This window comes from Callorhinus ursinus, unplaced genomic scaffold, assembly GCF_003265705.2.
Source record: "Callorhinus ursinus isolate GAN/ISIS: 27379988/994484 unplaced genomic scaffold, GSC_fseal_2.0 scaffold85, whole genome shotgun sequence".
NCBI classification, from domain to species: Eukaryota; Metazoa; Chordata; class Mammalia; order Carnivora; family Otariidae; genus Callorhinus; species Callorhinus ursinus.
Genome location: NW_027397147.1, coordinates 200,822 through 225,471, shown reverse-complemented (window position 1 = coordinate 225,471; position 24,650 = coordinate 200,822). Strand labels below are relative to the sequence as shown.

The 24,650-nt window shown below is 37.4% G+C and overlaps 2 protein-coding genes and 1 long non-coding RNA gene across 7 annotated transcripts in view; 2 read left to right on the top strand and 1 right to left on the bottom strand.

Annotated features, from left to right (window-relative positions):
• Positions 1-8,998, top strand: part of ERI2 (ERI1 exoribonuclease family member 2) — a 30,359-nt gene extending 21,361 nt beyond the window's left edge. For 2 of the 4 annotated variants that reach the window (XM_025855418.2, XM_025855416.2), the window contains exons 2-9: positions 1,001-1,068; positions 1,155-1,238; positions 1,759-1,886; positions 2,586-2,742; positions 3,890-3,990; positions 4,250-4,331; positions 4,909-4,997; positions 5,179-8,998. In XM_025855418.2, coding sequence (XP_025711203.1) covers positions 1,863-1,886; positions 2,586-2,742; positions 3,890-3,990; positions 4,250-4,331; positions 4,909-4,997; positions 5,179-6,486 — 1,761 coding nt within the window. In that variant the 5' untranslated portion in view covers positions 1,001-1,068; positions 1,155-1,238; positions 1,759-1,862 and the 3' untranslated portion in view covers positions 6,487-8,998. The remainder of the gene's footprint in view (positions 1-1,000; positions 1,069-1,154; positions 1,239-1,758; positions 1,887-2,585; positions 2,743-3,889; positions 3,991-4,249; positions 4,332-4,908; positions 4,998-5,178) is intronic. The other 2 variants (XM_025855419.2, XM_025855417.2) reach the window with 2 other exon arrangements.
• ACSM3 (acyl-CoA synthetase medium chain family member 3) overlaps positions 7,526-24,650 on the bottom strand; it is a 40,298-nt gene continuing 23,173 nt past the window's right edge. For both annotated transcript variants that reach the window (XM_025855421.2, XM_073887952.1), the window contains exons 5-15: positions 22,974-23,181; positions 20,214-20,357; positions 19,942-20,098; positions 19,587-19,666; positions 18,211-18,334; positions 17,164-17,244; positions 12,562-12,663; positions 10,871-10,998; positions 10,667-10,766; positions 8,037-8,156; positions 7,526-7,644 (exon numbers count right to left, since the gene is read on the bottom strand). In XM_025855421.2, the coding sequence (XP_025711206.1) occupies positions 7,558-7,644; positions 8,037-8,156; positions 10,667-10,766; positions 10,871-10,998; positions 12,562-12,663; positions 17,164-17,244; positions 18,211-18,334; positions 19,587-19,666; positions 19,942-20,098; positions 20,214-20,357; positions 22,974-23,181 (1,331 nt within the window). In that variant the 3' untranslated portion in view covers positions 7,526-7,557. The remainder of the gene's footprint in view (positions 7,645-8,036; positions 8,157-10,666; positions 10,767-10,870; positions 10,999-12,561; positions 12,664-17,163; positions 17,245-18,210; positions 18,335-19,586; positions 19,667-19,941; positions 20,099-20,213; positions 20,358-22,973; positions 23,182-24,650) is intronic.
• Positions 20,083-24,650, top strand: part of LOC141371665 (uncharacterized) — a 31,552-nt gene continuing 26,984 nt past the window's right edge. Inside the window, exons 1-2 of the long non-coding RNA XR_012376786.1 lie at positions 20,083-20,209; positions 20,337-20,498. This is a non-coding gene — a long non-coding RNA (uncharacterized lncRNA). The remainder of the gene's footprint in view (positions 20,210-20,336; positions 20,499-24,650) is intronic.

The following is a 24,650-nucleotide window of genomic DNA, read 5'->3' as shown; positions in this document are numbered from 1 at the left end:
CCTCGGGAAACGAATGGACGTGACAGCGCCTGGTAGGCCGTTCCGAGGTCTCAGGCAGCTCCCGCCTCACCCGTCAAGCTGTTCACCCCACCACTTCCTAGTGATCCGTTTAATTCGTAATTTGATTTCTTGTGGCCTTCTCCCTGATTCCTGGTCATGCTGTGCACATTTCTGATTTCTAGAAGCACTGTTGTATTGTAATGTATTAGTAAACAGCATGGGCTTCAGAGTTGGACGAACATGGGTTCACATACCAAATCTGTGTTCCTTGGCAAATTACTGAATCCGTTTTCTCATCCATAAAATAGAGATAGCAAAAGTGACTACCTCGTACAGGTGTTGAGGATTAAGTGAGATCACCAGAGTTCAGTGCCTGCTGTGTAGTAAGAAATCAAATAAATATTCGCAATTATTCCCAACTCCTTGCACTTCCCATCACATGTCTTAAACAAAGAACTGCTTAGTTAAACTCGACCTGTTCCTCGAAGTTGTCTTACTTAACACCTCAGTAAGCTCATACCTTTCTGTGAACTCAAGTATTGCCTTTGAAGATCCTTTGTCATATATTACCTTCCACTAGTTTACCGTGGATGTCTAGTTTCTTTACCCAGCTGTATTTTGAGCTCCTGGAAGACTGGATCTGCCCTATCTCCTCAGAACCGCGCTGTGCACATAGAAGGGCTTGAAAAATGCAAAGGCAAAAATAAGCTTTTCAATGCATCTTTACCTCTGTAATCACTCAAGTTCCTCAGTATTTACTGTAAAATAAGGGAAGCAGAAAGAATTAGTCTAAGTTTGCAAATATGACCTTTGAGGCTCATGCAGGTGAAATGACTTAAAAGAGAGGGTGGCAGTCAGTATAAGAACCAGGGTCTTTTGCTCTCAAAGTCTAGTTCAATTTCCTGTCACACTAATGATGAGGGTTATACCATTCGTTTGTTAGCATATTCAAACAGGAGTGTGAGTTTGTTGAACATACTGGGTTGTTTTACATTTTTAGGCAGCTTGGATTAATTAGAAGAAAGTCAGTTGTACCAGCAAATGGAAATCTAGGAAGAAGCAAATCCAGTAAGTAGCGTGCTTCATTTCTTTACATTTTGTATGCCTTGCACTTTTAACACGGATAAAGCATAAGGACAACCTTTGTTTTGCAGAGCAGTTGTTTGACTACTTAATTGTCATTGATTTTGAGTCAACATGTTGGAATAATGGGAAACGCCACCAGAGCCAAGAAATAAGTAAGTCTGGACTGCCAGTGGTCAAAGCTAGCCCTAGAGGAGTCACTTTAATAGATATAAACTAGTCAACAGTTAAAGAAAACAAGATGCCCTGTGAGTTGATAGTTTATTATAAAACGTGACTTGACAAAAAAAGAACAAAAATCTAACATCTAAAAGTATCATCATATAAAATATTTATTTTAGAATTCCATACAAAATCTCAGTTGCATAGGAACTGAAAAAATACCTTTGCAAAAAGGAGAACATTTTAACTTACATATGGTCTTCACATTTAATTGTGGAAATATATTCAAGAGTTTTAAATAGATACACTCATAACTTTAATATTCCGACTTTTTCTTTGGCACAATTTATTATAACTTATATCACACTGCTTTGGTCATTTTAATATGCTTTTACTGAAATAATGATTGTCTAATAATGATATTTGATGGTAAAATATGTTTAATTTAGAGTGATTATAGCATTAATTTAACAATTATGTATTCAAGTGTCAATTGATGATTCTCTCATGTAGTTGAATTTCCAGCAGTATTGCTGAACACATCAACTGGAGAGATCGAATCTGAGTTCCATGCTTATGTTCAGCCTCAAGAACATCCAATTCTTTCTGAATTTTGCATGGAACTGACAGGCATAAAACAGGTATGCTCTTCTCTTTTCCCTACCTCTCTTCTCACCCTGCCCCCCCCAAAGGAACCAAGAAAGTATGATGCAAATATTAAAATTCAGAAATCAGTTTTTAAACGAAAATAAAAAGTATATACCATTCGGAATTAGATTTATGTACTGTTAGAAATAATGTTCCCTCCAGAACTCTGTTGGAATTTTTAAAAATTAGAATAGTGTTGTAAAAATGAATATCAAACTTACGGAAATTAATTGACATCAAATTTCTGTCAGTCAGGATTTAATTACTATATTTCTGTGTGATTTTAGGTAGAGCAACCTAATTTTTCTTATCTCGCGGAGTTCTAATCATTATATTATCTCTCTTCCGTGTGTTTTAGCATCTTTTTCACTAAATAAACTCTGGCAGTCAGAACCTCTTTTTTTTTTTTTTCCTTAAGATTTTATTTATTTGCACGCGAGAGAGAATGAGTAGGGAGAGGGGTAGAGGAAAAAGCAGACTTCCTGCGGAGCAGGGAGCCTGATGTGAGACTTGATTCCGCGATCCTGAGATTATGACCTGTGCCGAAGGCAGACACTTAACCAACTGAGCCACCCAGGTGCCCAGAACCTCTTCTTTTTTACATCCCCCTAAAGCGCTTAATTATGTGCTAATGATGTGTTCAATAATTACAGAATTTGATTGTTGAATTTAGATTTTGTGACTTTACTCAGGCTCAAGTTGATGAAGGAGTCCCTCTGAGGATTTGCTTATCTCAGTTCTGTAAATGGATTCAGAAGATTCAGCAACAGAAGAAAATTATTTTTGCTGCTGGGATTTCAGATCTGCCTAATTCCGAAGTAAAATTATGTGCATTTGTTACCTGGTCAGGTAAAAAATAAGTTATTTCTATCAATCATAAATGAGTAGGGTAACCACTATGTAATTCTTTATCTATAGTAAGAATTGTACTTGTTAACCTCTTAGGCCTCAAAAAGAAATCTCAGTGCCAAAAAGATGTTAACCAAGGAAAATAAATTTTATTCATTTTTTCAAATTTTACCATTCTGGGATACTTTAAAATTTTTTTTTTTTTTAAGATTTTATTTATTTATTTGAGAGAGAGAATGAGATAGAGAGAGAGCATGAGAGGGGAAAGGGTCAGAGGGAGAAGCAGACTTCCCGCTGAGCAGGGAGCCCGATGTGGGACTCGATCCCAGGACTCCAGGATCATGACCTGAGCGGAAGGCAGTTGCTTAACCAACTGAGCCACCCAGGCGCCCTACTTTAAAATTTTTTAAGACTTAACTAGATTGTACCTCCCTGTTCTTCTGGCTCCAGGCAAAGATGATTTAGTGAAAACTTTTATGCTACTTTCTATAACCTTGAATAAAAAGAGTCTTCATTCAACTCACATCCTTTGCTTTATACTTTCATACTAGGAAAAAAAGGGGCCATTAAAAGTCATTGATAGCAATTCTGTGCCATCAATAGTCATTTTTGGTTTTAGGTTTCTATAAGATGCCTGGTTTCTCAGTTACCTTAGTATTTTCTAGAATGTTGAAAGCAGATAACCTTCTCCTTGTAGGCCTTGTAACTTGACACCTTACTCTTCTTTCTGAACTACTCAGTGTGTTTGATTGGGTATTTAAGAAATCATTTTGAAACTTAGTTACTAACCTAATTTCTTAATAGTAAATTATGTAAAGTGAATAATTGTTAAATATTAATAGCAATTAAATCCTATTTTGTTTTATATAGTATATTAAAGCATATACAGTATAGTTCATATTCTCTATATAGTACATGTTATACTTTGGTATATAGTATGTAATGATGTATACTATATACTATTATATATAAAATATGTACAATATATATCAAAATGCATATTTATATTTATAAATTTATATACTATATATTATGTCTTTCTAAATCTTTTTTTATATAATATTTCAGCCTTTTATTTATAAATGATAGCATGAGTAAAAACTGCTGGCATCATTGAATTTGTTCTATTTTAACATACTTAATGCAGACTGGGACTTGGGGGTTTGCCTGGAGTATGAGTGTAAAAGAAAACAGCTGTTAAAACCCGCATTCTTAAATTTTTGGATTGATCTCAGAGTAACCTACAAGGTAAGGGTCAAAGATGGGGGCATGGTCACTTTCCTTCTATTGAAAAATGATTAAACTTCATCCCATACATGGGTATAGTTTACTATAAATAAAATGTTTTTTTAAACTTTCACGTAAATACATTTCTTAAAGTATGTACAAATGACAACAAAATAAGGACATTCCAAATCTAATAGAAATAAAAATTATGAAAAGTAAGTGGCTAATACATAGCCTTTCTAATAGTAACTTTTTTTGGATGTTTCTTTTATTTGGTTAGATTTTCTATAGAAGAAAACCAAAAGGACTAAGTGGTGCCCTGCAGGAAGTGGGAATAGAATTCTTAGGACGAGAACATTCTGGTTAGTATAAATTGAAAATAATTTTATTATGTAAGTCATCTTATTTCTAGAAAGTCTTTCATATGAATCTCATGTTTTTGGTGATGTCATTAATAAGGAATATCCTTTTAGGCTAAAAAAAGTACCTAATCTATACAATTCAAAGAGTTCGGACTTTCAAATTATACTACCATAAAGTAGTGTAAGATAAAGACTGCCATCTAGTGGCTTTCTAGTTGCTAAAAAGAATGAAAATTAGCTAAATCAAATGGAGATTAAACAAATGCCCAGACAACACAGTGAATTAGTGAAAAAACTGAACAAGACCATTAGATTACTCACAAAGTATGGTCCCTAAAGAATGTTGCTTACATTTTTGTGAACTGTACAAATTTTTATCTCCTCTGTAAATGTGGGAGATCTTGTCTTTTGTTGGTAAGGTTGTCACAGCATTTGCTAGTCCAATTTATCATGATTAAAATGAGTAGATGATCATAAAACTAGTAGTATGTTCCAATATTAATTGTGATTTCTAATTTTTGCTATATTTCTTTACAATGGTATTACTAAATTCAGTGTTTAATATCTATTTCCTCAGGGTTGGATGATTCTCGGAATACTGCCCTACTTGCTTGGAAAATGATCAAGGATGGTTGCTTAATGAAAATTACAAGGTCCTTGAACAAGGTTAGTGGTTTCTTGCCTCTTTATTCTGTCATCTCAAACTCCAGAAGTAATACGTTCATTGAAATACAAATATCATGTGTGGAAATCATTGATAAATCAGTGAATGATGACATTAATGTGTACTAAAGAGATTACAAATGCATAGTTTCTAAAGCTATTGGATTTGTCTGTGGAATCATAGGTCCCCACTAAGAAGAATTCCAGCGTTTTTGCCAGAAATTTGAATACGAATCAAGTTGAAGAAAGATCCGCCTGCAACAGTAGCATTCAGGGTCTGAGTATATATGATAGGGAGCCTAAAAATACAGTAAATTCTCATGAAAAAGTTCACATGAGGCCAGGTGGTGTGAATTCTCCTATAAAGGTACAACAGGATCAGCTCCAACTAAAGAGCAATATAAAAGCAGGTCTTCATAATGGCAAAAGCTATTTATCTCTTTTTAATACAAAGTCCTCTACTTCTCTGGAGCAGTTGCCGTCTGCCAGCTTGAATACACCTATGCAGAAGCACATAAGAAACGAACACCTTGCATTTAATACCAAATCTAAGTCTTCAGCAATTGGTTCAGAATTGGTACTTGTATCAACTACCATTTCATCTGTTAATCATGTTTCTGATACGGAAATGAGTTCTGCTCTTGATTGTTTACCTATGTTGGCTGATAGGGAGGATGTAGCTTTACTGCCAGCATCTCAGCCTGAGCAAAGTATAGATTGTATACCGTCCATTAGTGACTCAAACTTAGATACTTCATTTAATTCTATAGAAAGATTAATGGTTTTGAAAGAAGGCACAGAAGAAACTCCTCAAAAATCTGGGACCTCTAAGTCTGTTGTATATAAGAGTCCACATACTACTATTTATCATGTGGAAGAAGCCAAAGATCCAGATGCAGATGTTTCTGACTTTAAATTACCTGAATGCAAATCAAGTAGCTTCAACAGTGTTAATGCCACTATGTCTCATCCTTCAGTTTTGGGGAAATACCCCCTCATTTTAGGTGGTACTAAAAGGAATCTGTCCAGTCCTCTGTCTGTCCCACCAGCAAAAAAACAGACCCTCACTGTTCATGAAGAAAAGCCTACATCATCTGATGGCTCCCCAGTGGGAAGTTGTTCCCAGAAGGTCCTCCCCTCTGTCTTAGCTTCTACAGTTAACCTACAAGAGCCTTGGAAGAGTGGGAAAATGACACCTCCTTTATGCAAGTGTGGCCGAAGATCTAAGAGACTTGTTGTTTCTAATAATGGACCAAACCATGGAAAAGTCTTCTATTGTTGCCCAATTGGGAAATACCGAGAAAACAGAAAATGTTGTGGTTATTTCAAATGGGAACAAACACTTCAAAAGGAGAGAGCCAACAGCAGAATTCTGTCTCATTCCCCAGCGGGACTCACTTTTAGTTCCCCAGAAATAAGCCATATTTGTGACAGAAATGTAAATTTTTCTATTAAAAATTCATTGAGACTCAGACCTTCAATGAGGAATTGATAAAATTTCTCTACATCTAAACTATGTTTTTACTTTAATACGACTTTTTGTGTGATAAAGAGAAAAAAGGCTACAAGTTATGGGGACTTAGCATATCTGAGTCCTGTAGACTGTATTGGGGCTATTAAACACACACACACTGAAAATAGAGAAAAAGTCAATTTCACAGTCTTCTAATTTCATTTATCGGTTATCTAACATTTGTCTTCTATTCATGTATGAATCCTGATTGTCCCTTGAATTTCCAAACATCATGAGTATTCTGATGATAGTTGTACACTGTTTTATTTTTATGTTGTATCTTAACACTTGCCAAATTTATCATACTTTTTTGAAGAGCCACAAATTAAATATTTTGTATACTGCATTTGATTAGATACGAGCAACTGTAGCATGATGTTCTTCTTTTAGTTAGACCTTGAAATGAGTTTAAACTATTTTTAAATTACTTGAATAAAAATGTGACTAATAAAAATCCCTAGCCTGTTTTCAGGTAGATATTTAGACTTTGAGAATTATGATATCTTCTAACTGAGATTTTTATTTTTCTGAAAGCTTTTATAATAAGTTGTTTAGTTTTATTTCAAAACTTGAAGATTTGTTCTGATTTGTATATCAACATATCAGAAGAATTATTCAACTAGAATTTGAAAACCAACAGGTCAGAAATTTGGTTCAGATACTATGTTTAAAAATTTCTTAGCACTTGATGGCATTCTTTTTATATTAACAAAATCATAATAACATTGACACTAATGCAGAGGAATTTACTAAATATTTTATTTCAGAATTCAGCCTCTGATGATATACCCACAAAATATTTTATTTTGCTTTTTTAAAAGATTTTATTTTTTTAAGTAATCTCTGCACCCTATGTGGGGCTCAAACTTAGAACCCTGAGATCAAGAGTTGCATGCTCTACTGACTGAGCCAGACAGGTGCTCCAACCACAAGATATTTTAAATCAACAATTTGTAAGTATATTATCACATTTTTAATCACCTCCCTATACTCTTGTGGTTTGGACAGACTCTTTGTTTTATAGATACTGTGATAAATAATAGAATGGATTTAAATTGTTTCCCATTCTTTCTTCCTCAGTTCATTTCTTTTTATCTTCCCACTGATAGTCTTTGGCAGCTCTTGAACAAATTCTACCTGTTGGTATTAAGGGAAAAAATTAGCCCAGAAGTTTTCATCTTTATACATAGTCAGTTATATAGCAGTTTTATTATCTGTAGGTGAAAGAATTAGGATACCCATCTGGGTGGGTTTTGGTAACAACCAAAAAGGGAGAAGGGTATTGTTGAGGAGATGTTGCTTGATATTTAGTATTTACTACTAGTCCAGTAAACCAAATGACCCTGCAAATAATGTCAAGAGTTTCATTTTAATCTCAAAGATTCTGATTCTTATCCATGTCTTTAGTTCAATTTGGAATATTTGGTGTAGCATGTTTGAGGAGAATGTTCATTAAAATAAAAAAATAAATAAACAGCTGAAATTTGTCAGAACACTAAGCAAATCGTCATCATAATTAGAATACCTACCTTTCTGGGATATTTGTAAGGTGCTGTAGTGTTTTTTACATGCTCTTGAATCTCCTTTTTTAGTTGTTCTTGATCATGTGACTTGTATTCAGGGGTCAGAACAATAAAAGCCTTTACCACCTGAAAAAAATATTTGAAACACCAGGAAGATGAGTTGTATGTTTTTATGTTTTAGTGTGTCTTGCTTACTTTTTCTAACTGGGAATCTAATGCCTGCTGGGGTGGGCCAGAAGGCTTCATAGGGTTTGATCCCAAGTCTGTGCTCTAAGTCAGCCAGTTGAGTCCCGTGACTTCTAATACAAGAGAGTTTCTGGGAGCCCTGCTTTGTTAATGATCTTAATGAACTAGAACTTTCTCATCTAACTACATCTTGAACTCTGCTTTCTGACCTGCTTCTGTTTCTGAGCTGTCTGTCTTTGCTCTTGACTTCTTGCCTCATCTTTTATCTCCTTCAAGAAAAATTCCTTTTAGAAAAAAAAACCTTCCTTTTAGAAACTCGACAATGCACTAAGCACAGCCTCTTGGGTAACATCTTAGCCTGATCTAGCCTAGTTTCTAGGTCCCCACGCTCAGTGTGGCCCTTATAAAGAGTATTCACACCGAGTTTGCTATGTCCTTATTGAGGGAACAGTTCACTGAGGCTGTGCACTCTTCATTCCAGAGATACTTATGTCGATATAAGGCTGTGAAGATTCCAACAGCCATTTTGCTATTACTCTGACCAATTTACCTGCCCCTGAGGAACAAGATTAGAAAGTGGTGGTGGTCCTTGCTCTCTAGTTGTCAGAAGACAGGGAAGACTTTATCACTTTATGCTCACAAATCCTATTTTCAATGTTTACTCTTCCTTGAAATGTTTTGGAAAATCCTGCCCTGCCCAGAGTTTTTGGACTATCTATCCATTTTATCATATCCATTTTTTGATATTTCATAAAAATTTTGTGTTTATACTGGCTCTTCTGCTTTATCAACATTTTTATGAATTAAAAAAATTTAACCTTGCTATAAGTGAATCATTCAGGAGCAGCTTATTTTAAGAACTAATGTTTATAATTACTGGTTTGCATATTGATGACTTCTGCACCTTGGATAAGGTCTACTCTATAAAAGTTTTTTTTTAAGATTTATTTATTTATTTTAGAGAGAGAGAGCACACACATGCACGCAGGAGTTGGAGGAAGGGCAGAGGGAGAGAATCTCAAGCAGACCTCCATGCTGAGTGCAGAGCCTGACTCAGAGCTTGATCTCATGACCTGACTTGAAATCAAGAATTAGATGCTCAACTGTCTGAGCCACCCAGGTGCCCCTATAAAAATCTTTATCAACCATTGCAGAAGATCGTAAATTAATATGGAGCACCCTAACATGATTAAGATGATGAACTCTAAAGTCAGACGGCCTGGGTTCAAATCACACTTTATTGTGTAATCTTGGGAATGTTAGGATACCTCTCTGTGCCTGTTTCCTTCTCCAAAAAGAGAGGTTGTGAAGATTAAATAGGTTAACATATACAGGCCCTGTAGAGGGCTTATAATACCTGGAACATCAGAAGAAGTCCTTAGAAATATTAGGTATTAGTGGTAGTAGTATTAGAAAAACAGGATTTTTTTTTTTAACTAAAATCCTTAAGTCAGCTTCAAAGTTTCCCTAAAATTCTCTGCAAAATTTTGCATTTTTATGTCTATAGTTGTACCATTTGGTAGCCACTAGCCACATGTAACTAATTAAATTTAAAATGAAATAAACATTTTCTCAGTCACACCAACCACATTCTCAGGTGCTTAATAGCCGTGTGTATTGTATCAAATGGTACAGATATAGAACATTTCCATCATTGCATAAGTCCAATAATGCCCTATGGCCTTCAAATTCGAAGGAACATTGTGATCCTACTGGTGGAGTTCAGAGTGAAAGGATAAACTTCAGTAATCACAGAACCAATTCCCTGCTCTCATCTATCTGGAATATTGGAGGCCCAGCTTGGCAAAGGGGACCTGAAGAGTAGCATGGAACCTTTAAACCCAAACTACCCTCTGATCAGCCCCAGTAAGAATGAGCTTTCAAGGGTGCATGTGACTCTTGGTCTCGGGGTCATGAGTTCAAGCCCTTTGTTGGGCATAGAGCTTACTTTAAAAAAAAGCGGGGGAGGGGTTGGGAATGAGTTTTTAGGACTGTCTTATTCACAGCTTATTTCCTGAATCTTCCACTTTCACTTGCCTACGTACCCAGCCTACTTCCGGTTGCCTCAGTTGCTATCTCTGACCTTCCTTCCACCCCTGATATCTGATGCTGGCCTATCCTTCTCAGCTGCACTAGAGACCATGTTGGTTTCCAGACCTGGGTAATAACTGAATCCTATCTAGTTGATACCTGCCATCCTACCTTGCTGTGACTCTGGGTTGTTGGCATTCACACCATCCCTCTATGGATAGGATTCAAATTGCTTATCTATATTTTCGGTCTTATTCTTAGCAGTTCTTTCTGACTAGCATGTTTACTAATGACTATCTGACTTGCAGTTAGTGAATGAATCATTTAGGTAATTCTGTTTCAATGAACTGTTGGAACGTATATGTTAGACTGCCAACAAATTATAAAGTGGAGATGAATCCTTTTTTTTTTTTTTTTACCTCTCCCCTGATGGGGTCTGGGCTGCTGACAACAGCTGCCTCTACAACTGCAGGATGCTCAGTCAGGGCACTTTCTACCTCAAATGGTCCAATTCTGTAACTGGGAAATAAAACATATGACAGGAATTCAGAAAGGTGAACAGCAGGTCCATTCCAGAACACCAATGATCAATTAATGTAGACATTATACAGATGATAAATTACCCAGAGGATAATATGATATCATCTGATCTTGCAACAAACCAGAAATAGCCATCTTCATCCATATAGCCCCTGTCCCCAGTGATGTAGAAATTGCCTCGTAGTGTTGAAGCTGTTTTTGTAGGATTATCCTGTGAAACAAATAGCATTTTGTTAGTATTACCGTGAATGTGATTCTTCTGTTTGGTTGGATTTTTTAAATGTTCAAGGGGGAAAAAAAGTGGTTCCTTTGAGAAGCCTTGGAATGAAGAGAAGCCAGCACATGAAATAAGGATGAAATTCCAGCATTGAGCTAGCCCAGTCAAAGAAAGGTAAACTACAGTTATAAAGACTAGGCATGCTGCCATCCTGAGAATTTTCTTTTCCTTTTTAAAGATTTTATTTATTCATTTTGCGAGAGAGGGGAAGAGCACGAACAGGGAGAGAGGCAGACAGGGAGAACCAGACCCTGGAATCATGACCTGAGCCAAAGGCAGACGCTTAACTGACAGAGCCACCCAAGTGCCCCTTCTTTTCTTTTTTAAAGATGTTTAAAATTTGAGAGGGAGAGAGAGAAAGAGTGGGAGTGGGGGAGAGGCAGAGGGAGAGGGAAAGAATCTCAAGCAGACCCCACGTGTAATGCAGAGCCTGATGCAGGGCTCAATCCCACGACCCTGAGATCACAACTCCAGGGGAAACCAAGACTTGGATGCTTAACCAACTGAGCCACCAGGCACCCCTCCGCCCCCCGCCTGAGAATTTTCTTTGATGGATCACTAAATACTGCAGGAGTTCAGAGATCTAAGGTGTGGGATAATTAAGTCTTTTCGGTGGTTAATGCCTAGCACTGGAAGGGAAAGAGAGAGGTGAATACTCAGAGTTAAAAGAAAGCACCAGCACCTAATAAAGAATAAACTTTGTTTTTTTATTTTGTTTCATTTTACACAGAAACAGAGAACTGGTTCTGTAACTTTGGCAGGAAGAAAAAGGAAGTATTGTTACATTATGTAAAATTCACTGACAAGTAGGGATGCCTGGGTGGCTCAGTTGTTAAGTGTCTTTCTTCGGCTCAGGTCATGATCCCAGGGTCCTGGAATCAAGCCCCACATGGAGCTCCTTGCTCAGCAGGGGGCCTGCTTCTCCCTCTGCCTCTGCCTGCCGCTCCCCCTGCTTGTGCTCTTTCTATCTCTGTCAAGTAAATAAAATCTTAAAAAAAGTAAAATAAAAATAAAAAAATTTCACTGACAAGTAGAACCTGGACCTTTGATTATATCAATGTAAATTTCACTTTTATTTGTATACTTGGTTTGCAAACAGTAGGGAGTTTGGAAGGCCTCTAGTGAAAGATATTTCTTAATCTCTCTGCACCATTTTCTATCCCTCTCACTCAAGAAGGGAGACCACTAATCAAATTTCAGGAAAATGATTAGGTGCTGTTTTATCATGTAGAGGACCAGTGTATACAAAAAGGGCTATCTTTCTAGGGCTCCCTTCTCTTACTTCATGAGCCTGGAGCAGTGATCTAGCCTCAGGAGAACAAGCATTTGGGTGTTTCTTCAGTTTCCTATCTGAGGGATTACTATTCAGGACAATGAATCTCTCTCAAGAAAAGTCCAAGCACCTATTCTAGGTGTGTTTTGTGGCAAATGGGGATAGTTACCAAGCACTTTTGAGAAATAAATAGGAAATAAGATGTTATTTAATAAATCTCTTACTATATAGTGAGCAAAAAGGCCAAATGGTCGTTTAGGTAGAACTTGAATGCCAATATCTCCTTCTTGTCCAGGAGGTAGAACATTGCCATTTACATCTAAAATCTAGGATAAAATAGAACAATTTATTTAAGGAAATTTTTATGTAAAGATACACGTTAAAATTTTACTTTGCATGTTTTGTTTTGTATTTTGCCATTTAAGAATGCAGACTTCAAAAAAAAAATTAAGTATACTTTAAATTCCCAAGAGAACTGTTTATTTAAATTCTTAGTGCAAAATATATGATAAAGTGCAAGTTAGAAAAATGTGAAGAATAAAAATCATCTTTAATTCTATCTAGCAATAATCGCATTTTTGGTGATTTTTTTAAGACAATATAGACATAGGAAAAGATAGGATCACTTTATAGTATACTGTTTTACAACCTTTTATCATTTGCGATATGTCTTGGTTATCTTTTACTCTCAAGTAAGTATTTCATTACTGGTTGTCAAACTTTGATTAACTGTGGAACAAATAAAACCTTACTTCAGGAGCCCCATATATGTAAGCAGGGAAAGGAGAATGTTCTCTGGTTGAGACACTGGTGAGTATGCCAGAAGCCTTGCTTTCTTACCTTTTTCCCAGTCCTCCTGGTTCCCCCAAAGTACCTAACAGTGAAGTACCTAACAGTAGCTAGCATTTCGTAGGCCCTGACTACATTCCAAGTAATAAATGCTACAGCTCTAAGTACTTCACATGTATTGTTTTCTTTAGTCCTTACAACAGTCCTATCTGGTTAGCACTATTACTACGCTCATTTTACCTGAGGAAACTGAGGTGCAGAGTTTAAGCAACACAGTATATGACGGAGCTGGAATTCAAATCTCAGCAATCACACTCCAGATCCTGCCCTTTTCATCACTACACTTCTCTGTAAAATCTCTCCAGGGAGTTCAATTCAATTTTTAAAAACCCAGATTAACATTTTTCAGGCTAGCTACTTAACTCATGTACCAGATTTTGCCTTAAATAACTTTTAGCTATCTTTAAATATGAACTCTCTACTTTCTTTTATATATATCCACCAAGAGCCTTCAAACCTGAGATGTGGCTTGTGTGGAAAATAAGGGTATAATACTTATTTGGCACTTTCCTGATGGAAATGTGCTGTGTCCCCAAAGAGAAACTTGAAAGGCAGAAGAATTCTAATTGTAAAATCTTTTAAGTTCTTGTAAATAAAAAAATATAAATTCCCACACAGTCATCTAAAGAACATTTGGCTCCAGGATCAAGGAATTACTGATGGAAAGGAGATGTTTTAAGAGTTCCAGATACTTATAATAGACTACTCCTTAATAGATGGGAAGAGGCAAAATGTCTTATTTCTGGAGAGAATCACATTCCTTATTGTCCAAGTGGCCTTAAAAATCTTTAAACATGAAAATTATGGGCTTTGGGCTTTGAAGTTGCAAGAATCCGGTATCCAGCTGGTTGGAGCACATCCCCAGATGCCACACTGTCATTGCAGATGCTCTTAGCTAGGTAATAAGAGCAGTAATAAGAGCCCTTGGGGAAAAGTTAAAAATGAAGGTAGCTACCTTAGGGAAATGCACATCAAAACTACCAAGAGATATCACTTCACACCCACTAGGATAGCTGCTATCAAAAACACAGAAAACAAGTGTTGGCAAGGATGTGGAAAAACTGGAACCCTTGTGCACCGTTGTGAGAATGTAAAATGGTACAGTCGCTGTGGAAAACAGTATGGCAATTCCTCAAGAAATTAAAAACAATTACCATGTGATCCAGCATTTCTACTTCTGGGTATATACCCAAAAGAATTAAAAGCATGGTCTTGAAGTGGTATTTGTATACCCATGTTGATCACAGCACTATTCCAATAGCTAAAATGTGGAAAGAACCCAAGCACCCATCGACGACAAATGAATGGAAAAGCAAAATGTGTTATATCCTTACAATGGGATATTATTCGGCCTTAAAAAGGGATGAAAATTCTGACACATGCTACATGGACGAAACTTGACATTATGCTAAGTGTAATTAGCCAGTCACAAAAAGACAAACACTGATTCCACTTTATATGAGGTACTATAAATAATAGTCACAGAGGTAGAAAGTAGAATGGTGGTTGCCAGGGCTGGGGGCATTGGGGAATGGGAAGTTACTGTTTAATAGATACAGATATAGTTTTACAAGATGAAAAGAGTAATGGAGATGGATTGTAGTAATAGTTGCACAATATTATCAACGTGTTTAATACCACTGAACTATGCACTTAAAAATGGTCAAGATGGTCCATTTTGGGGCGCCTGGGTGGCTCAGTCGTAAAGCGTCTGCCTTCGGCTCAGGTCATGATCCCAGGGTCCTGGGATCGAGCCCCGCATCGGGCTCCCTGCTCAGCAGGAAGCCTGCTTCTCCGTCTCCCACTCCCCCTGCTTATGTTCCCTCTCTCGCCGTGTCTCTCTCTGTCAAATAAATAAATAAAATCTTTAAAAATAAAAAAAGATGGTCCATTTTATGTGTTTTATCATAATTAAAAATTGGGGAAAAAATGAAGGTAATAATGCTGACTGGGAATGCATGACAGAGCAGTTCTCCTCTTGCCACACCCTTTCTGCATTCAAATATAGTTGCTCCAGAAAAACCACTGGGCTTGAATTAGTGGGGTAGTGGTGATACATTGCTGTTGGATTGCTGTGAGTACAGCGGCACCTGTGAGACCTTCACAGCAATGCATATTGGGAACTGTGGTTAAGAGGGAAGAAAGGAACACAGCTTTTTTGAAATGCCAACTTGATTATCTATAATGCAGACATGATAATGCTTAATTACCAATATTTCTTTCTCCAACCTAAGGCAGGCTATAAACTAATGAACTATTGTTAAGCCTGTTTACAGAATGTAACCAGGGCTCCCCTACCATCCTTCTTAGAAAAACTTTTCAAGGGAAGGGAATGCAAGGGAGAGATGAATGATAATAATGGCCCCTATCTTTCAGACCTTTATTATGTGTGAAGCACTTTGTTACGCTTTTTAGAGATATCATCTCATTTAATCCTCACGAGAAACCTATGATAGCAGTTCTGTTATTATTAGGGCAACCAACCATCTTGGTTTGCCCAGGACAGAGGCAGGAGAGTGTCCCTGGGATGTATGACTACATGCTAAAACCAAGTAAGTCCCAGGCAAACTGGGACAAGTTGGTCATCCTAGTCCCTATTTTACAAATCAGGAAACTGAGACTTTAATAACTTCCCCAGAGACACTCAGCCAAAGACCCTTAACTCATGAAACTCAGAGCCAGACCTGAACCACCAGGCAAGCCTATCTTTAGACAAGGTTCTCAGTGAAGTTAAAGTGAGGGAAAGAACCCAGGTCTGGCTTATTCTATAAACTGACATCAGAAATCCATTTCAAACTTACTCAAACTTTCTCAAACTTACCTGATCATAAAAACTGGGATGCCTGTTTAAAACACAGATTTCAGGGTCCCACCTAGAAGGAGCCTGAAAATTAGTATTTTTTAACAAGTGTCCATGTAATCCTTATGATCAGAAAAGCTTGGGAAGATTGATTTCGTCTATAATTACCCCTCATTTAGGTTTGGTTTTGAGCGCTCCATTCTGTAAATTCATCCATTTTGTATTTTTGTTGCTATGCTATGGTTTTCTCTTACGTATCAGTGTAAGTTCCTTTGGCTATAGCTAGCTTTGGGTGGACTGATCAGAGAACAATTCTAACCCTGTACAAAGTGTGCATATGGGACAATAGGAGGCTCCCTAGGGATCAGGTGGTAATAATGGCCATGGTTCTAGAGAGCCAGGAAATGGCCAAGCAGGGCTGGGGAAGGAGAAAAATACTTCAGCTACTGTAAACTGTAGCTTCCTTTGGCCTACTTGAACCCCTTAGAAGGTCTTGACCTCCCTTATCAGAAAAGGCAGTGTGGTATTGTGGTTAAGAATACAGATATTGGAACCAGATTGCTTGGGACTGAATCCCAGCACTAGTAGCTCCTAGCTGTATGACCTTCCCTCTCTGTGCCTCATCTATAAAATGGTTCTTTTTTATTTTTTATTGAAGTACAGTCGACATACAATATTATATTAGTTTCAGGTGTACAACATAGTGATTCAACAAGTTTATATATTATGTTATGCTCACCACAAGTGTAGCTACCCTCTGTCACCATACAATACTATTACAATACCATTGACTATATTCCCTATGCTGTATCTTTTATCTTTGTAATTTACTCATTCTATAACTGGAAGCCTGTATCTCCTACTTTCCTTCAGCCGTTGTAAAATGGTTCTTATATTGGTATGTCATGTCTCTCATAGGTTCTTTCTGGGAATGAAATAGCTTAATATTTATAAAATGCCTAGAACTGGCACAAAAAACTGCTTTGCAAAAAAAAAAAAAGGAGAGAGAGACCATTAAAGTAATGTCTCTAATCCATTTCCATTACATGGAAATTAAGATATCATAGAAGTTAGCATGATATCATCACCGAAACTAGGACGGTAGGGGAGGGTAGAGTGGGTTAAGTGGTAAACAGATTGGGTCGTTAAATATTCTCCTGGAAGGGGATGTGCAAACCTTAACATCAAAAGCAGGAGACGGCTTTCCCATTGAGCCAGGCTTAATTTTCATTCCCTTAAAATTTCCACAGATTAGCACCTAGTTCAGAAGGAGAAAGAACCAAGTAACATTATAAGTAACTTAAAATTCTTTTATTTATCTACCATGCATTCATTAAATATTTATTGATGATCATCATTATTATGATGACTGAGGCTCAAAATAAAACAAATTTTCTGTTCTTGTGAAATGCAGAGATAGACATAAACAAATACATATAGTAAAGTTATAACAATAAGTTGGTAATTACTAAAATATCCATATTTATGAAAACATTTGTACTCATATTAGCATGATACTTGTTATGCTGTTTCTATTTAAAACATCTGTCAATTTTATTTTTGCTATTTTAATTTTTGACCAGGTACTACATTCTCATGGTTTATAAATAGAAGCATTATAAAAAGACATGCTATGAAAAATTTCTTTCAGCTTTTCCCTTATCTGCTCCATTGTATGCCCCCTTTTCCTTACATAATAACCAATTTTGTTAGTAGTTTGTTCATTTCCTCTAGAATTTCTTCTTATCCTTATTTCTACAAGCTCTTTAAATAACGCTTTTTAGAGTATACTTGCCAAGGAGTTATCTAGTGAACTCTTAATATTTCAAGTAACAAGGAACTCAGCATTTTCCATTTTTGAGGCAGCCCTGACTAAGAGCGTTCCCTCTTACATAAGGGGAAATCTTTCTGTGGATCTAGCATTCTTTCACTTAAAATATATTTTAATGCTCTCACTCTATTGTGAAAGGTCTATTGTGGCTTTTCTCAATGAATGTCTCAACAACTGTTATCTGTTACAGAGCGTTTTTGCAACTAGCTTCCCTTCCAACTTTTTTTTTTTTTTAACTATTCTAAGCACTCATCTCCCTTCCTATCCCTCAATCATAAGGATATAATAAACACTTATTTTAAAATCTATTTATCAGTTATTTATATTTATTTATCAGTTTTAATTATCCAGCCTAGTCAAGTCCAGCCCTGTCTTTTTGATGAGGTCCTATACCGTTTCAGTCTGTCCGTATCCTTCATAGATATCCAGACCTGTCCTTTTTCTCCATTGTTCAGTCACTTCAGGATTGATTGGTTCGCCAGCACTCACACAGTGCTTTAAGCTTTTGAACTTACAGCTTCTCAGAAAACAAGTTAAATTTAGGAGAAAAAAATGGAGAGAAATGGAAATTAGAATTATTTCTAATGAAATTCAATATAAAGTGTTTTAGTTTCCTCCTTCCTCCCCTTTCCAATACAAAATAAACAAACCATTCTAACATCATAAAATGAGTCCCAAGACATCCATTTTTTCCCACTTTTATTTTTTGGGAGTGTGTGATTTGTTGCCAAGAAAAAAAAAAAAAAGCCATGTCATCCTCAGGGAAGGCGCTGCATGTCTGCCTGATAACATTTTAAATCAATGATTAAAAATTTACCAATGGTGTGGTTAAATTGTGGAATATTATGCAATACTATAGAGCTATAAAAAAAAGAATAAGGAAGCTCCTAGACAGTGCTTTCCAGTAGAAATCTTTGCCACAATCAAAGTGTTCTATTACCTTCACTATCCACTGCAGAATCATCTAGCCCTATGTGGCTACTGAGGGCTTGAAACATGGCTAGTGCAACTTTGGAACTGAATTTTTAGTTAAAACTAAATTTAAGTAATTACATGTGGCAAGCGGTTACCATATTGGATAGAACTGTATAGCACACAGTTCCAGGATGTACTGTTAGGCAAAAAAAGGAAGGTGCAGAACCGTGAACATATTATGTTTCCATTTATGTTTATAAAAGGGTGAGAATACTGGCATATTGGCTTGCGTTTGCACAGATTTCATGGAGAAGGAGAACGGAGACTGAGGACAAGGCTTAGAGGAAGACGACCTCTCACTCTATATCCTTATATACCTATTGAATTTTATGTCGTATGAAATATTTCCTATTCAAAAAGTTTTAACAATTTTAACAATTTAAAAATATTTACCAATGCACCCTCTCAAATGGAATCAGTAATACAGCAAAAGACAAATATCCTTTTTCCTATTTGCTGGGATAGGGTTCCAAATAGGGGTCATTTCTCTAGTTTCTCAGCTCAGGTAACATTCATCATCCAAAAGATTAAATATCTTTTTATCCATAACCACTGGACTCAGTGGTATACCCATGGCTGAACCCTCCCTTTCCTCTCCTTGCTTGGGGGAGCCTGCCCTGGACGTAACAATTATGACTTAAAGAATGAAAGCAAGGAGAAGGGGGACAAGAGATTGTTAAATTCCATACCTACTAATGTGGACCTATGTTTTTAGACAGAAAGATCCTTTATTTTATGACTTCCTCTTCCTCTCCCCTGCCCCCACTAAGTGCCTCTTTACCAACGTTTCTTACCTGGTCATATCATTCCGTATAAGCATTCGGTATGCAGTTGGTGCTGAACAGAAGACTGTGATGGGAAACTTGGAAAGTGTCTGCAATTTAGAAGTAAACTCTTAGTCTTACTACAACTTTAATAAGTTCCTAAATGTTTATGGTAAGCACAGCACAACTTAAATGTTGTTTATTCTAACATAAATGCATTCACACCCTTCCTCTGTATATCTTTTCAGGATAATTGACTTTCCAGATGTGAAATATCTTAAATCATGTTGTCTACTCTGATTTCTGCAAGTTACTTTATTCATCAGCCCTGTCAGGGATGCTGCTAAAGCATTCCTAAATGGAGACCTCTTGTGCTCTGCCTTACTTGCAAGATGGAAGTTGGCTCAAAACGTGGCAAATAATGTGCAAATACACATGCTCCTTGGATCCATGGAGAAAAGACACTACTCCATGCCGACTTTGCCCAGCCTGTGTCAGAGGTATTCCACATCACATCTGAAGGAGTCAAATCCAGCCAGAACCTGGGAAAACAAAGAATAGTCCTGATATATATTAGGAAAACAAATTTAAAAGACCAATAAATGAATCATCACCTTTGTAGTTTTGACACGTCTATCTGGAGTTTTGTGAAGGTACCTTCCATTTACAGATAATCCTAAACCAAAACTGCTATGAGTGTGTCCAGTCATTTTAGGAGATCCGCTTGTTCCACTGGTAAAGTAAATAGCCATCATCTCATCATGTTTTGTCTTCACACAGGTGTGGTTGTCACTGGCGTGTCTACAAAGGAAGAACTACAATGATTCTGCACATTGCACATGGCATCATAAACTGTTACCACAGAAAAGAATTCAAGAAACCATGTATGTGGACCTCTTCACCTCATGGATCAGGCCCCAGTGACTTAGGTTGAATTCCAAGGTAAAAGTCATCTCTTTCTCCATCTTCTTAGGTGCTTTCTGGAATTAAACTAAATTTTGTCATCAAAGCCCGTTTATAATAGTTGGCTTCATAGCTCTTTACAATAAAGAAGAGGCATTTTAAAAAACTCAAGTGGTTTATCATACCACTAGCAGAATGAGGAGTCTATGATCTTATAATCGAGGCTATGTGAGAACTGACCCTTTCTCTTCACTGTGGATGTTTTCAAGTGGTTTTTGTTGTTGTTGTTGTTGTTGTTGTTTGTAAGAAAGTGAGTATGAGGGATGCTTCGCCTGGGTGGCTCAGTTGATTAAGCAACTGCCTTTGGCTCAGGTGATGATCTCAGGGTCCTAGGATCAAGCCCCACATCGGTCTCCTTGCTCAGTCTGGAGCCTGCTTCTCCCTCTCCCTCTGTCCCCCTGCTCATGCTCTCTCCTCACTATCTCAAAAAAAAAAAAAAAAAAAAAAAGTATGTGAATAGAAGTCATGGGTAATGGTATAAGTCAGGTTGGTAATTCCCACATTGTTCAAGAATCAGCTGTACTTCCAAAGGATAACTGGGCTACTAATAGGTCATACATTAGGGCACCTGAGAGGAGGTGAACTTTGCACACACAGTGCCTAAGAAGCGTAGAGATTTTATCTGGGAGTATTGGGGTGAGAATGAAACATTAGGATTAGAAACATCTAGGCCACAAGAATCATAGAAAAGCTGTTTTAAAAGCCTAATAAAGCTAGACTGTTTAGTCTATGATTCCATAATTTTCTTCCTTAAAAATAGTACCTATAGTTGCGTACCTATCACTTCTATTGTAGATAGAAACCTAAGGTGGGGTTATCATACCAATCTCTCACCACTAGAGGCAGTAAACATAGTTAGCAGTGTGGGCTCAGGTGCCAGTCTCCCTGGGTACGAAACCCAGCTCTGTCAGATCCTAGCATTTGACCTTATTCATTTGTATTACTATAGTACCCGCTTCTTAGGTTATTGTGACATGAAAATGAGTTAATATATATGAAATGCTTAGAATAGTTTTTGGCACATAACCAGTGCCATATAAATGTTACCCATTATTGCAATTATAACATTTTTAATTAGAAAAGTACTTGGCTTTTGGTAAGAACTCAATAAATGTTAGCTATTTTTTTTATTTTGTTAAAGATTTTATTTATTTATTTGACAGAGAGAGAGAGCACAAGTAGGCAGAGTGGCAGGCAGAGGGAGTGGGAGAAGCAGGCTCCTCACTGAGCAAGGAGCCCGATGCGGGGCTCGATCCCAGGACCCTGAGATCATGACCTGAGCCAAAGGCAGACACTTAAGCGACTGAGCCACCCAGGCATCCCAAATGTTAGCTATTTTAGAAGAGGTAGGAATAAGTCAATAGTTGCAAACGTGCTTCCAAATCCTTGCGTAAAGGTGGGAAGCTCATTCTAGAGAGGGGACTGGCTGCCAACCTAGAGCTAAGATAGAACCAATACCTGGCAAGAGTGCTAAGTGACCCCTGGAAGCATTCCATAGCTGGGACTGAACATCAGCGTAACTTAGTTTTCTAATAGCATCCATTAACATTAAGTGTTCTTGGGGTGCCTGGGTGGCTCAGTTGGTTAAGCGACTGCCTTCGGCTCAGGTCATGATCCTGGAGTCCTGGGATCGAGTCCCACATCGGGGTCCCTGCTCAACGGGGAGTCTGCTTCTCCCTCTGACCCTCCCCCCTCTCATGCTCTCTATCTGTCTCTCTCAAATAAATAAAATCTTTAAAAAAAAACATTAAGTGTTCTTATTTATAACCTGAAGTGTTGCTATCTGCAAGGAAATGATATAGTCCTCACATAAGAATTGATTATGATCAGTTTCTCTGGGAGATAACAGCTCTGTGGTTGGTGTTGTGAATGCACCTCCTAGATCCTGCTGCAGGAACAAAGGACTTACTCCCCACAGGTGCTGGGAGCCCTATTTAGAGATTGCTTTGGCTGCAAGAGAGCTGCCTCGCTCAAGGTCACCCCTCCTTCTAGGGAAAGCCTACACTCAGTTACTGATCAGTGAGGGTATATAAAGGCCAGGACCTTTTGCTTGATCTGGGAACAACTTTGAAGGACTCTCTAAGCCCCAGACGTCCCAGTGGATTAGCTGAAGGTTTTTCTGGGAGGGCATGGCAGACGAATTTCTTCTTTTGCCCAATCCCACATCCTTCCCCTTCTTTCATAGGGTATGACCCCAAGACAAATCCTTAATAAACTTCTTACACAACTAATCTCTATCTCAGGGCCTGTTTCAGTCAAGATCCAAACATTCAAAAACCACTCCAAGCTCCTTCCTGCCTCAGAGCTTTGCAGATGATTAGCACAGCAATAATCACCAGTTGCTCCCTTTGCCTTGTTTTAATTTTCATTTTTCTGAGCACCTGTGGGTTGAATATCTTTTCAGTGTTGCCTTTCTTTTTGAGAAGCTGCTCTACAGCAGTTATGGTTACTCACTTCATCATCTCCTTGAGGTTTCTCCACCCGTCTTTGGGTTTCTGAGACACAATTAGCTTGGAGTGCAGATTTTCACATTTAGATGCAACGGCATCTACTGCTGGGGCTAAAACTTCATTGGTAATAATGCACTTTGCTTTCGAAGACTGTAGTCTGTAGAGAATGTCTTTCTGGGTTAGCTGAGTGGTTCCTGGAATTAAAACTGTCCCTAAAAGAGCAGAAAAGAAACAATGTATAGAAGGAGGGATTTTACTTTCTATGTCTCAGAATGAGTTTACCATCCAGTTTACCAGTCTAGGTATCTATTTGTCTTCCTTTCATTATTCTGCTTTTGCCTTTCAAGGCATCTCAATATCTGTGACCCTTTTGACCTAACATGAAAGCATGTTAAATGCTAAATAATTTTCTTCTATCTGAAGACCATTCATAACATTCAGCTTGAAGACAGGTTTGTTTTTTTTTTTTTCATTTTATAAAGAGAGTTTTGATTGAAGAGTAATATTATCCAATATTTATTGGCTAAATGCCAGATGCCATTCTAAGTGTTTTACATGTCTTAACTTATTTAATCCCTACCGAAAAAACCCAAAACATAAAATGTGAATCTATGTTCAAATCTATGAATGATTTGCCAAATATCACTGGAGTAGAAAGTGGCAGTGCGGTAACTGAACTCTGTAGCCTGACCCCAGAGCTGTACACTTAACTACTTCAGTCCAGCACCTTTTAAAACCCACATAAATGTTTTATGATTTCTTTCCAAAGGGAAGGATTAAGGCATTCATCTTTTCTGGTCTTCTACTTCTCCCTGCTGTAAATTACACTGTAGTATAATGGGTAAGAGTCTGTCCTGGAGCCAAACAGTCTTATAAGTGGCCTTGGACAAGCCACTTCACCTCCATGAGTCTCAGGTTCTACATCTGTATAATGGGGATTCTATAAGATTAATGAGGAGTAAATGAGTTAAAATGTGTAAAGACTGCTGAATAAATTTTAGCTATTATTTTCCCAAAGGATTAATGGACTTTTAAGAATATATATCTGTATCTATAGTTACATGCATCCATATCTATATCTCGGTCTCTACTACTCTTAAGTCCAGACCCTAAAGACCCTAAAGGCTGGAAGGTATGTACTTCACAATGGTGTTTGCTCTTCCCAGCATCACAGCAGGAAAGGAAGATTGAAGAATACATACCTGGTCATTCCTGGACTCTTGACACTGGCTTGTCTTTCCATTTGGGGAAGGACAACCTCCTCCAGTGGAGTTCTTCAGGAAACAGACAACCAGAACCCAAACACAAAGTTCTTCACAATATCTTTCTTTTCTAATCAGGCAGTGCAGCAATGTTTATGAGTCTTTAACTCTAAGGTTATTCCTTAGAGATGTTCCATCTGGGGATAAGTAATTAGCCTACCATGGCCTAACAGTTTTCTATAATTTAAAGGCACTCTATAAGAACAAGCCCACTGCTAGCATTTCATACCTAGTAGAAACACTTTATTTAAACACATCACCCTTCGATAATGAATTTCTGCTATTATTCATATCCTATCTTTAAAAGAACCTATTAATAGTGATCAGTCTTACCTATTAAAACTACTTCCTGTCCAAATTAATCATTTAGGGAAGCATTACATAGTTTCTTGGCAGGGAGCAAAATGTTACTTTAAATC